At 42.9% G+C, this 13,574-nt stretch overlaps 1 protein-coding gene across 1 annotated transcript; it reads right to left on the minus strand.

The window, feature by feature from the left end:
- Positions 1-6,406: 6,406 nt before the first annotated feature.
- Positions 6,407-12,784, minus strand: LOC122555645 (extracellular calcium-sensing receptor-like). The gene is made up of 6 exons (XM_043701643.1): positions 12,515-12,784; positions 10,207-11,040; positions 9,255-9,482; positions 7,529-7,652; positions 7,162-7,449; positions 6,407-7,011 (listed from the first exon to the last, which is right to left on the minus strand). Exons 1-6 carry the CDS (start codon positions 12,770-12,772, stop codon positions 6,407-6,409), a joined length of 2,337 nt encoding a protein of 778 aa, XP_043557578.1. The 5' UTR covers positions 12,773-12,784.
- Between the last annotated feature and the right edge of the window lie 790 nt (positions 12,785-13,574).

Below are 13,574 nucleotides of genomic sequence, written 5' to 3' on the forward strand. Positions count from 1 at the left end.
TGGGTAAATGTATGGTAGATATTAAATAGTGCGGATAATTTTCCTCATCCTCCTCAAAGATCATCCTTCCACCCATTTGCTTTCATCTGCAGATTTTTATATACTACATGCAGTTGAGAATGTTGTGCTGGAGAAGCACAGCAGGTCAGGCAGCATCCAAGGAGCAGGAGAATCGATGTTTTGGGCATTGGCCCTTCATCAGGAATGGTCTCCTAGCACAAATACCTGCAGTACCCCACCATGACACCCCACAGTAGCCTCATAGTACTTTGGCTTGTCTTGCCTTTAAGTTCTTCTCTCTAATGAAAACAGCCTCAAGTCCCTCAGCCTTTCCTCATACGATCTTTCTACCATACCAGGCAACATCCTGGTAAACCTCCTCTGCACCCGTTCCAGTGCCTCCACATCCTTCCTATAGTATGGCGACCAAAACTGCACACAATACTCCAGATGCGGCCGCACCAGAGTCTTATACAACTGCAACATGACCTCAGTACTGCGGAACTCAATTCCTCTACCAATAAAAGCCAGTACGCCATATGCCTTCTTCACCGCACTATTTACCTGGGTGGCAACTGAAAAGGAAACCTTAGAAAACTCTGAGCCCCAGAGGAGAGGCATTGAATCGATTAACCAAATAATGAAATATCCGAATGAAATAGTGCTGTCCCATCTTGTTCGGATAATCGAGGTTCCTCTGTACTACAAATATATTGAGCGTAATAGAATCTTAGAGTCATAGAGTCATAGACATGGACAGCAAGGAAACCGACGCTTTGGTCCAAATCGTCCACGCTGACCAGATATCCTAACCTAATCTTGTCCCAATTGCCAGTACTTGATCCATATCTCTCTAAACCCTTCTATTCATATACCCATTCAGATGCCAATACACACTGCAATTGTACCGGCCTCCACCGCTTCTTCTGGCAGCTCACTGCATACATGCACCACCCTCTGCGTGAAAAAGTTGCTCCTTATGTCCCTTTTATATCTTTCCCCTCTCACCTTAAACCTATGCCCTCTAATTCTGGACTCCCACACCTCAGGGAAAAGATCTTGCCTATTTATCCTATCCGTGCCCCTCAATATTTTATACACCTCTATAAGGTCACCCCGCAGCCTCCAACACAGCCCCAGCCTGTTCAGCCTCTCCCTATAGCTCAAATCTTCCAACCCTGCCAACATCCTTGTAAATCTTTTCTGAACACTTTCAAGTTTCACAACATCCTCCCTATAGGAGGGAGACCGGAATTGCATGCAATATTTCAAAAGTGGCTGAATCAATGTCCTGCGCAGCCACAATATGACCTCCCAACTCCTATACTCAGTGATCTGACCAGTAAAGGAAAGCATACCAAATGTCTTTTTCAGTATCCTATCTACCTGTGACTCCACTTTCAAGGAACCTGCACTCCAAGGTGTCTTTACTCAGCATTACTCCCCAGGACCTTACCATTCAGTGGATAAGTCCTGCTCTGATTTTTTTTTTCTAAAATGCAGCATCTTGCATTTATCAAAATGAAATGCCACCTGCCACTCCTCAGCCCATTTGCTCATCTGGTCAAGATCCCATTGTAATGTGAGTTAATATTCTTTGCTGTTCACTACACCTCCAATTTTGGTGTTATCTGCAAACCTACTGACCAAACCTCCTATGTTCATATCTAAACCATTTATATAAATGATGAAAAGTAGTGGACCCAGCACTGATCCTAGTTCAACGCCACTGGTCACAGGCCTCCATCCTGAAAAACCATCCTCTACCACCACCCTCTGTCTTCTACCTTTGAGCCAGTTCTGTATCTAAATGGCTAGTTCTCCCCGTCTTTGATGCGATCTAACCTTGCTAACCAATCTCCCATGAGTAACCTTGTGGAAAGCCTTACGGAAGTCCACATAGATCATGTGTACCACTTTGCCCTCTTTGTTACTTCTTCAAAAAACTCAAGCAAGTTTGCGAGACATGATTTCCCATGCACAAAGCCATGCTGACTATCCCAAACCAGTCCTTGCCTTTCCATTTACATGTAAAGCCTATTCCTCAGGATTTCCTCCAACACCTTGCCCACCACAAATGTCAAGCTCACTGGTCTATAATTCCTTGGCTTTTCCTTACCCCCTTTCTTAAATAGTGGCACTATACTAGCAGGGAGAGAAGAGGACTGCTTAAAGATGAAAAAGACTGTCTATATGAAGAACTGCAGCAGATGGGCAAGATACTAAACAAGTATTTCATGCCACTATTTACAGTGGAGAAGGATATGGAAGCTTGGAGAAACAGATTGTGATATATTGAAAAGTGTCTATGTTACAGAGGAGGACGTATTGGATGCTTTGAAGCACTTAAAACTGGGTAAATTCTTAGGATCGGATCAGGTGTATCCTAGAACTTTGTGGGAAGCTATTTCTAAGCCCTTATAACTTTATGGGTTGCATTAAGAATAACTCACTCATTTTCTCACTTATCTCTTCTTATCTCAATTTCAGCTTTCCTTGTCTCCTGGCCTGTTATCCATTGTCTCATTATTCACCAAACAGTTTCAAATCTTCTCCATCTCGGTTCAATCTCCACTATCAATTCTCCTCATCCCCAGTACAGCTTTGGCATAAATAATGGCTTTTTTTCTCAGCTACTACTGCAGTTATTCAGTAGTGTGGGGGACGGTGGAGAGAAGGAAAAAAAATGAAAAAGGCTCACCAGACTCGAAATGATAACTCTGTATTCTCCCAGTTGAGAACTTACTGAAATTCTCCAGCACTTTCCATTTGTGTTTAGATCTATAGCATCCGCAGTTGTTAGTTTGATTGTAGAATGGACTCCATTTATTGCAAATATAAATTGGAAATGAGCAGACTGAAAAGAAAATTGGATGGCTTTTTGGAACAGCTTGTGATGGAGCCCTCAAGGGAGCAGACTATTCTGGACTGAGTGCTATGTAATGAGCCAGACTTTATAAAAGATCTTAAAGTAAGGGAACACTTAGGAGGCAGTGATCAGAAAAATGGTAGAGTTCAGTCTGCAGTTTGAAAGAGAGAAGGCAAAATCAGTTGAAATGGTGTTACAGTTAAATAAAGGTAATTACAAGGGCATAAGAGAGGAACTGATGAAAATCGACTGGAAGCAGAGCCTAGTAGGGAAGACAGTAGAGCCACAATGTCAGGAGTTTCTGGGTGTAATTGAGGAGACAGAACAGAGGTTCATCCAAAAGAAAATAAATATTATTTGGTGGGGGGGGGGGTGCTGGGTGGAGCGGGGATACCTCAGTCATTGCTGCCAAAGGAAATCAGGAAATATATCATAGAAAAAGAGAGAGCCTATAAAGTGGCCAAGAACACTGGGAAATAAGATTGGGAAGACTACAAAAACAAACAGAGGATAACAAAGAGAGAAATAAGGAAGGAGAGGATCAAATATGAAGGTAAGCTAGCCAGTAATATTAGATATGACAGTAAAAGTTTATTTCAATACATAAGAAACAAGTGAGAGGCAAAAAAGAAATTGGGCCGGTCCACATTGATGCAGGAAGGCTAGTGATGGGAGATAAGGAAGACTTTGTGTCAGTCTTCACAATGGAAAGCATGAGTAATGTCCCAACAATTAAGGAGTGTCAAGGGGCAGAGTTGAATATGGTAGCCATTACAAAAAAGAAAGTGCCAGAAAAGCTAAAAGGCCCGAAAAGTGATAAATTCCCTGGCCCCGATAGGCTACATCTTAGAGTTCTGAGGGAGGTGGCTGAGGAAATAGCAGAGACATTGGTGTAATCTTTCAAAAATCACTGGAGTCAGGGAAAGTCCCAAATGATTGGAAAATCACTGTTGTAACCCCCTTGTTCAAGAAAAGATCAAGACAAAAGATGGAAAATTATCGGCCGATTAGCCTAACCTCGGTTGTAGGTAAAACTTTAGAATCCGTCGTTAACCATGAGATTTCTAAATTCTTGGAAGTGCAGGGTCAAATTAGAACAAGTCAGCATTGATTTAGTAAGGGGAGGTCATGCCTGACAAACCTGTTAGAATTCTTTGAAGAAGTAACAAATAGGTTAAACCAAGAAAACCCAGTGCCTGTTATCTATCAAGACTTCCAAAAGGCCTTTGATAAGGTGCCTCATGGGAGGCTGCTGAGTAAGGTGAGGGTCCATGATATTCAAGGTGAGCTACTGCCATGGATTGAGGATTTTCTGTCTGACAGAAGGCAGAGAGTTGGGATAAAAACTTCTTTGTCAGAATGTTGTGTCCCACAGGTTTCAGTATTGTTCACTTTATAAATTAATGATCTGAATGAAGTGACTGGGGGCATTCTGGTGAAGTTCACCAATGATATGAAGTTAGGCGGACAGGCAGGTAGTTCTGAGGGTGAGGAGGCTGCAAAAAGACTTGGACAGTTTAAGAGAGTGGTCCAAGAAATGGCTGATGAAATGCAATGTGAGCAAATGTGAGGTCTTGCACTTCAGGAAAAAGAATACAGGGATAGATATTTTCTAAACAGTGAGAAAGTTCCTAAAGCCAAAGTACAAAGGGAGCTGGGAGTGTTGGTCCAGGATTCTCTAACCACGGACTGACTTGCAAATTGAGTCCGTGGCTAAGAAAGGAAAAGTCATTTATCTCAAGAGGGTTGGAATGTAAAAGCAGTGACGTGCTACTGAGACTTTATAAAGCTCTGGGGAGACCCTATTTAGAATATTGTGTCTAGTTTTGGGCCCCACAGGAAGGACAGACTGGCACTGGAGCATGTCCAGTGGAGATTTACACAGATGATCCCTGGAATGGTAGGCCTAACATATGATGAACAACTGAGGATCCTGGGATTGTATTCATTAGAGTTTAGAAGGTTGAGAGGAGATCCAATAGAAACTTACAAATTAATGCATGGCTTAGAAAGGGTGGAAGCTGCAAACTGGTTTCCATCAGGTGGGGATACTAGGAGCCATGGGCATAGCCTTAGAATTAGTCAATCTAAAACGGAAATAAGGAGACATTTCTACAGCCAGAGAGTAGTGGGCCTGTGGAATTCATTGCCACCAAGCGCAGTGGAGGTTGGGATGTTAAATTTACTGAAGGCAGAGATTGATAAATTCTTAATCTCGCAAGGAATTAAGAGATAGAGAGCGTGCGGGTTCGTGGCGTTGAAATGCCTATGATTGAATGGCGGAGTGGACTCAATGGGCCGAATGACCTTACTTCCACTCTTATGGTCTTATGGTCAAAAATTATCCCAGCGGATGAGCTAAATGAGCGGAATCGAGCTAGTAGTGGAGTAAGACGCTGCAGCCAGGGCTTTTCTGCTCCATCTTTTCCTTTTTAAAACTCTTTTATATTTTTATTATTCTCTCATGTTTCTTCTCCACGACAAACTGAACTCTCGGCCTCAGCACATAACTGGCAGCTTCTCGGTCCGGCAGACTCTGGGCAAGCCGTGCCGTCTCCCTTCCTCGCGTGGTGCTCCCCCGGTCCGGCGTGGCGATCTCTTGGCAGCACGTGATAGACTTCTCAGACCGGCCCGGCTCTCAGCATGGACATCCGGGCTCTAGGTAATTCCAGATCAGTTTGCCGGCTTCTGGAGTCTCGAGGTGAACTCCGGCGCCGTCTGGAGTCAAGGCCCGTTGCTGTCTGGAAGCCAGTTGCCAGTGTGGACTGGGTTGGGAGGACTGTTGTCTGAACTTCTTTATTTCTCTACTTTCTAACTTATTCCTGCGATCTATAATGGGGGGGAGGGGGGCATAACAATTCTTTATTTTTCTATTGTTTTCCTTATGTATTTTGACCTATACCTAACTATGCCCTCCCTAAGATGGCGCAGTCAGTGGCATCTTATACACTTTTCACTGTGCTCTGTTGAGTGCATGCGACAAAACAACGAAAAGCATTACGAACGAACAGAAAGGCCAATTTAATAAAAGTGCAGCTTATGCATGGAATTCCTACCCAGACCATTATAAAACGTTGGCGGAAATGTGCAAAATATAAAATAATCCTCACATATAAAAAGAAACATGAAACAAAATCGAACTAAATTCGTTTATTAATGATTATAGCAAAAACACAAATGCATTGGAAGTGAATGCAATTTTGATAATCAGCAAGTATTATTTATTTTTAGATTAGATTTAGATTACATTACAGTGTGGAAACAGGCCCTTCGGTCCAACAGTCCACACCGACCCGCTGAAGCGCAACCCACCCATACCCCTAACCTAACACTACGGGCAATTTAGTATGGCCAATTCACCTGAGCACGCGGAGGAAACCCACGCAAACACGGGGAGAATGTGCAAACTCCACACAGTCAGTCGCCTGAGGCGGGAATTGAACCCCGGCCACCGTGCCACCCAATTTATGAGGACAAAATCTCCAGACGGCACATTTTGCCGACAGGAATTGAGGAAGCATAGAATAGTGAAGATACTTAGGCCATCATGTTTTTCTTTGTGTTATTCTCTGGTTTCACTAAGATAATATAACATTTCGGAGCAAAAATGCAGACAAGTAAACCAAAACTCGACGCCCAAATAGCAAACACTTCGACAGCCACCGTGTACTTTCCAGGAGAGCTGACATAAGCCGGAATAAAAGTCATCCAAACAGCACAGAAGATCAGCATACTGAAAGTTATATACTTCGCGTCATTGAAATTATCTGGAAGTTTCCGGGCAAGAAAAGCTAACAGGAAGCATACAGTGCAGAGAAGACCAATATAGCTGGATACAAAATAAAAGGCTTTTAAAGAGCCCACGTCACATTCCAAAATAATGATATCTCTATAATAGGTCGCGTTTTTCAGTGGATAAGGAGGTGATACAATGAGCCAGATTGTGCAAACTAAACCTTGAAGAAATGTAAGAACAAACACACTTAGCCGTTGCTGCATGGGTCCAAACCAGTTCATCAAGTTGTTGTTGGGAAGAGTTGCTTTAAAAGCGATCACAACAAGAACGGTTTTCCCCAAAATACAGGAAATACAGAGAACAAATACAATCCCAAACGCAGTCCGCCGCAACATGCAGGACCATCCGGTCGGTTTTCCAATGAAGATAAGTAAGTTGTTGTTGGGAAGAGTTGCTTTAAAAGCGATCACAACAAGAACGGTTTTCCCCAAAATACAGGAAATACAGAGAACAAATACAATTCCAAACGCAGTTCGCTGCAACATGCAGGACCATCTGGTCGGTTTTCCAATGAAGATAAGTGAGCACAGGAAGCAAAGCGTTAGGGCAAAGAGAAGGAGGAAGCTCAGCTCCGAATTGTTCGCTCGAACGATAGGAGTTTCCCGATACCGGTAGAATACAGCAGCTGTACCCAGTGCGAGGCACACGCCCACTAATGTAAGTGCCACTAAAACATAGCCCAGAACTTCTTGGTAGGAAAGAAATTCAATCTTTTTGGGAACACATCGATCTTTATGTTGATTCGACCAGTATTCCAAAGGGCACTTCATGCAATTGGTGGAATCTGCAAGAATGAAAACAACATTTAAAAAAAAATTGAGATTCATTATGGCCACAAGATTACGCGGTATGTTTGTGCATACCTGTGATGTTGCTGATCTCACCATCGGCACACTCTGCGCAGTCAAAACAACATATTGGCTGACCTTGCCTGCTGACCTTTCTTGTTCCGGGAGGACAAGGTTCTGAGCAAAGGGCACGTGGAATCTAAAAGAAAGTGAAGGATACTTGCGTTATCCAAAAAACAGATTAATAGCATAATATGCATGGGGATGTTGTTATATTGTCATTGGTAGAGGTGTCGGAGAAAGTGAGGAATGCAGATGGTGGCGATCAGAGTCGAGAGTGTCGTGCTGGAAAAGCACAGCAGGTCAGGCAGCATCCGAGGAGCAGGAAAATCGAAGTTTCAGGCATAAGCCCTTCTGCCTGAGACGTCGATTCTCCTGCTCCTCGGATGCAAACTTGTGAGCTGTAAGTTTTTTCTTTCAAATATTATACCAATACTGTTTTGAATGTTGACTGTTCAACGTTTTGCTTCCACCTCTTCAGGCAGTGCATTGCAGATCATGACAGTTCTCTCGGTATTATATTTTTCATCCAAGGCTAAGGTCCTATGAATGGCTACCTGAAACTGTGTGCCCCTAATTTCCTCTTTGCCACATCCAGTCGTGTCTAGTGGTGGTCAAGTATCAGATGAAAGGAGATAGAGTGTCCATGAAGGAAACCACCTCAATGATCTTGGGACACATCATTTCTGTGCTCAACATCTTCAACTTAGGAAAGCTAACTAGTAAAACAACACCAACACCCCCCCTTCCCTGACTTTAGGTCCGGGCCATCACAGATGTCAGACATCAGCAACTCAGCTATCCATCACACATTATATCGAGAAATAGCTGAGCACAGTGGATACAACAGAAACTCCAGACTGCCCGATACAAGTACGACATTTGTGCAAAATTAGCTAGCTGTGTCCTGCCCATCAAACAGGACAATTCACAGAGTCATAGAGATGCATAGCAATGAAACAGACCCTGCGGTCCAAATCGTCCATCCTAAATATATCTACTGCCATTTACTAGCATTTCGCCCATATCCCTCTAAACCTCTCCTATTCATATACCCATACAGATGCCTTTTAAATGTTGCAATTGTACCAGCCTCCACCACTTCTTCTGGCAGCTTATTCCATACATGCACCACCATCTGTGTGAAAACGTTGCCCCGAGGTCCCTTTTAAATCTTTTCTTTCTCATCTTAAATCAGTGGCCTCTTCTTTTAGACTCCCCAATCTTGGAGGAAAGCATTTGTCTATTTACTCCATCCATGCCTTCCATGATTTTAAAAATCTAGACAAGTTCACACCAAAGAAAACAACCTCAGCCTATTCAGTTTCTCCCTGTAGATTAAACCCTCCAGCCGTGGCAACATCCATGTAGATCTTTTCAAAACCCTTTCGAGTTTTACAAGATCCTTCCTGGAGCAGGGAGACTAGAATTGCACACAATATTCAGAAAGTGGCTTAAGCATGTTCTTTACAGCCACAGCATTACATTCCAAATTTTTTGGCTTTGAAAGATTAAGGGAAGAAGTGAAAATGGGAACAAGCGCTCTGGAAAACTATTCAGTTGTACGTACAAAAGGGGAATAATTACCAGGGCTGTAAGGAAGGACAACAAATAACAACCTGACCAGTGACAGGCAGAGTCTATTGGTCCATCAAAACAGTCGCTCTTCTTTTCAATTTTTTTTGCAACTAAATGTCATTATTTAAACCGTGTTTCTCAGTGCAACTGATAAAGAAAATACCTGCTTTTCAGCGGAGCTCCAGATGATATCTCCGATATTCAGGACAAGTTTATGTCCCTCCGGCGCTGAACCATCATAATATCCAATTTTCACAATTTCAAGTGAACCTTTCAAATTCATTTGTAAATTTATGAAGTCATACGCTGGGACTGGATCACCATTTTCGTCAAAATACACGATTTCCTCAGTGTTAGCAGTGAAGTTTACCGAGTCTAGGTAATGCAGCAGCTGCAGGAGAACAATGCAAGGTATATAAATCTTTGGCTGTCATTTGGATACATGTATTAAAATTTATTTCTAAAAATGAACACCGATTATTTAGAAACAAATGATACCACAAATTAGTACCCCGGGAGAAACAAATAAAATTTAAAGATCCATCGAACATTTTTCCAAGTTTCTGACCTTGCATTTCAGATTGAAATGTCAATATTTGAACAATGGCTCTGATTGAGAATATGGCAGAGATTTGACTGATAGTGCAGAGTAGCTCCCAGTTAGTGATGAATTGGCGGAGTCACTTTTTTTAAATTAAATATTCCACGATATATAAGGCCTTTTAATACAGTGAAAAGATGAAGCTCGCCACTGCCTATCTGACAACAAACATTGAGTACCTATCACATTGTTATTAGTTGTGAGTCCTTGCCGATAATTTAGCTTTCCTATTTTCTACATCACAACAGTGGAAAAACCTCGCAAGTACTTTATTTTTCATAGGATGCTGCTGAAGGTCTTCAGGCCTTGGATATCTTTACAATAACGTATTTAAGGTTTGATATCCACCTTTCTATGCGAGTGAATTTCCAATATTTCTGATATTCAGTTTTCCTTTTGATATATTCTTGACCTATTGCCATGTTTTCTCTCATTCTCTGACGGCAATATTCAATTATTCCAGACAGGATTTTTAAAAGAAAGCCAAAAGGAACAAAATTAAACATTTTCCTACCTGCCAGGGTTCAAAGCTTGAAATGTGAGCACAAGTATTATTCATAAACGGGCCATTGTCTTCTTCACAGTTTAGCATATCGTCAAGTGCATGAGCGACAGCATAGACCGCTTTGTACACACGGTAGGAACTTCCGTCCATTATCGCTGGAAGGTAGCCATTTTCTAATCCATCTAAATGCTCATTCCCTGTGCATGGCTGGACTTGAAATGTGGAATTTCCAGTCTTTGTCGCCTGGCCCGTCGTTAAAGAGCACGAGAATAGGGTTTCCCAAAATGTCTTCACAAAAGTGTCGTCGGGAAACTTAGAAGGATGAATTTTTAGAAGATAATCTCTGAGGCCGGCTATTTCTGTCCAAGGAGTTGTTAGACCAATGGCCCCAATGAGAAACCTTGCTTTGTCTTCAGGTGGCAATATATCTTCTGTAAGCCAGCCTTCACTTCCAATCCACTGTAACCCCGTTACATTTTGGCGCAAAATCTCCTTAATTAACACTCTCATGTCTCCGCTATGCACAAATCCAATCACAACTTTTGTGGTCGCCTCTTTCATCACCTGCACTACTTTGCTGATTTTCTCGGCGGGATCGGTTCTGTAAAACGATTCAGAATAGGCCATGCAAACACCAACGTTTTGGGCCTCTTCGATAAATGTTCTCATCGCAAAATTCCCATAATCTGTGTTGCTTCTGATTGTCCCAATCCAATTCCAGCCAAATGTTTTCACGAGTTCAGCGAGAAGTTTGGACTGATCTTTATCGCTTGGTATAGTTCTGAAGAAAGTCGGGTATTCTTGCTTATCGCTCAGGCAGGGGCAAGTGGAAAAATGACTAACCTGCAGAAAAATGTGAATATATATTCATCATTATAGAATCATTTTAAAAACGTTACAGTCGAATGTTGTCAGTGTGAATGCATTTTGTTTGTTTATGAATTTTATTAAGTGCTATATTACATATGAACGCTTACCGTTGGAAATAATCGAACAAAATATATCATTTGTAGAGAAAAAAGGACACATGAGAAGCTGAAGTTTGCAATAATTAGCACATAAGGTTGCATGAGAAGGAACTAATCGATTATTCTGCTGGAATTTTGCAACATTGTCTGGGGCTACAGATTAGATTAGTTACAGTGTGGAAACAGGCCCTTCGGCCCAACAAGCCCACACCGGCCCGCCGAAGCGCAAACCACCCAGACCCATTCCCCTACATTTACCCCTTCACCTAACACTACGGGCAATTTAGCATGGCCAATTCACCTAACCTGCACATTTTTGGACTGTGGGAGGAAACCGGAGCACCCGGAGGAAACCCACGCAGACACAGGGAGAATGTGCAAACTCCACACAGTCATCTGAGGCCGAAGTAACCTTAATGATTGCAGTGTCGCTACGCGTTGTGTGCACTTGGATGAGTAATCCAAATGACAAAGTTGTGGAAATTTGGCTTTAAAGCCCACCATGGCACGTTGTAAAATTTAAATTCAATAACATTTGAAATAAAATTAAAAAGCAACCACGATAAAACTGTTGGCAGCACAGTGGCTCAATTGTTAGCAGTGATGCCTCACAACGCTCGGGATCCAGTTTCGATTTCAGCATTGGGTAACTCTACGTGTGGAGTGTACACGTCTCCCCATGTCTGCCTGGCTTTACTCCAGGCACTGTGATTTCTTCCACAATCTAAAAATGTGCAAGTTGGGTGCATTGGCCATGCTAAATTTCCCAAATGTCCAGGTGTGTGCGGGCTGTGTGGTAGGCATGATAAATGCTGGGAGAGGGTGGAATACTGTTCGGAGGGTCAGTGCCCATTTCATGAGCGCAATTGTCTTCTAACTGCACTGTAGAGAATCTATGATTCTAACGTTAAAAATCACACAACACCAGGTTATAGTCCAACAGGTTTAATTGGAAGCACACTAGCTTTCGGAGCGACGCTCCTTCATCAGGTGATTGTGGAGGGCTCGATCGTAACAGAATTTATAGCAAAAAATTGCAGTGTGATGTAACTGAAATTATACATTAAGCCTTTCATCTGTTCTAACAGACAATCAATTCTTCAATGTATAATTTCAGTTACATCACACTGCAAATTTTTGCTATAAATTCTGTGTTACGATCGAGCCCTCCACAATCACCTGATGAAGGAGCGTCGCTCCGAAAGCTAGTGTGCTTCCAATTAAACCTGTTGGACTATAACCTGGTGTTGTGTGATTTTTAACTTTGTACACCCCAGCCCAACACTGGCATCTCCGAATTATGATTCTAACGGCATTGTAAAAATGCAATCAAATATTTTACACCTTACCATTGGAATTCCGAACGTTCCAACCGTTCTTGCGACTGTCATGGAGGACGTGGATATATCACAGCCAATAATTGCTGCCACATTTGAGGAACCTTTACATTCAGGGTACTCAATTAATTCTTGCTCTCCATTCACCAAAGCCAGAGCTGCTTTGGCCGCTATCGCGGAGATCGAGCAGTCATCGTAGATCTCATATCCTAGGGTGATATTCGGAAGTAGAGTTTTGCTCTGGTTTATTTCTTCAATAGCAAATATCATTGTCTGTATCAGGCGGAAGGTTGCGATATCAAACCTGTGGGGTAGACGTGAACGGAAATGATGACTTGGAGGTGCCTGTGTTGGACTGGGGTCGACAAAGTTAAAAATCACACAACAGCAGGTTAAAGCCACCGATTCACGCTGGAACTTGCGGTTTTCCAGAAAGGCCGTCTTCGGAACACATGATCACTATACGGATGGATCACATTCTTGAGCAATATTGGACCATTAGCCCCGCCATATCCCATAATTCACGTCGGGATTCCATTTGTTTGAAAACATGGCCGCCAGTGGGACTATCCAATTAGCCCTGGCATTCCTAACCCCATGTCAGCTCCCACAGCAACCGATCGGCAAAGCCCTTGGTGATCCTCACCTCTCTTTAGCCCGGCATTGTGCGCTATGTAGGGTCGACACTCTGGGACCCATTTTCCTCTGACTAATGCAACTAACACTATGGGCAACTTAGCATGGCCAATTCACCTGACCTACAGGTCTTTGGAATGTGGGGGGAAACCGGACCACACAGAAGAAACCCACGCAGACACAGGGAGAATGCGCAAACTCAACCCGAGGCTGGGATCGACCCTGGGGCGCTGATGCTGTGAGGCAGCAGTGCTAACCACTAAGGCATTATGCCGCCCAGGTCTCCATCCAATGACCTCAAAGGGAACGCAGCGCAGCGGTATCCGCATCCTGCCAAGGGCCCTCGCCATTCCGTCGAATATTGCTGAGCGCATGCAGAGGAACTTTCAAGCCCGTACCAAAATAGCAAGCTAAAACAGTTGCTTTAACCACGATT

The sequence above is a fragment of the Chiloscyllium plagiosum genome, chromosome 13 (genome assembly GCF_004010195.1).
Source record: "Chiloscyllium plagiosum isolate BGI_BamShark_2017 chromosome 13, ASM401019v2, whole genome shotgun sequence".
Lineage (NCBI taxonomy): Eukaryota > Metazoa > Chordata > Chondrichthyes > Orectolobiformes > Hemiscylliidae > Chiloscyllium > Chiloscyllium plagiosum.

Excerpts from the sequence above, each read along its gene's own strand:
- LOC122555645 (XM_043701643.1), bottom strand. The coding sequence starts at position 12,772 with ATGATATTTGCTATTGAAGAAATAAACCAGAGCAAAACTCTACTTCCG. Across the intron at positions 7,653-9,254 it reads GGAGCTCCGCTGAAAAGCAG|ATTCCACGTGCCCTTTGCTC; the intron begins GTATTTTCTTTA and ends ACTTTCTTTTAG. Across the intron at positions 7,012-7,161 it reads CTTCATTGGAAAACCGACCA|GATGGTCCTGCATGTTGCGG; the intron begins GATGGTCCTGCA and ends GAAAACCGACCG.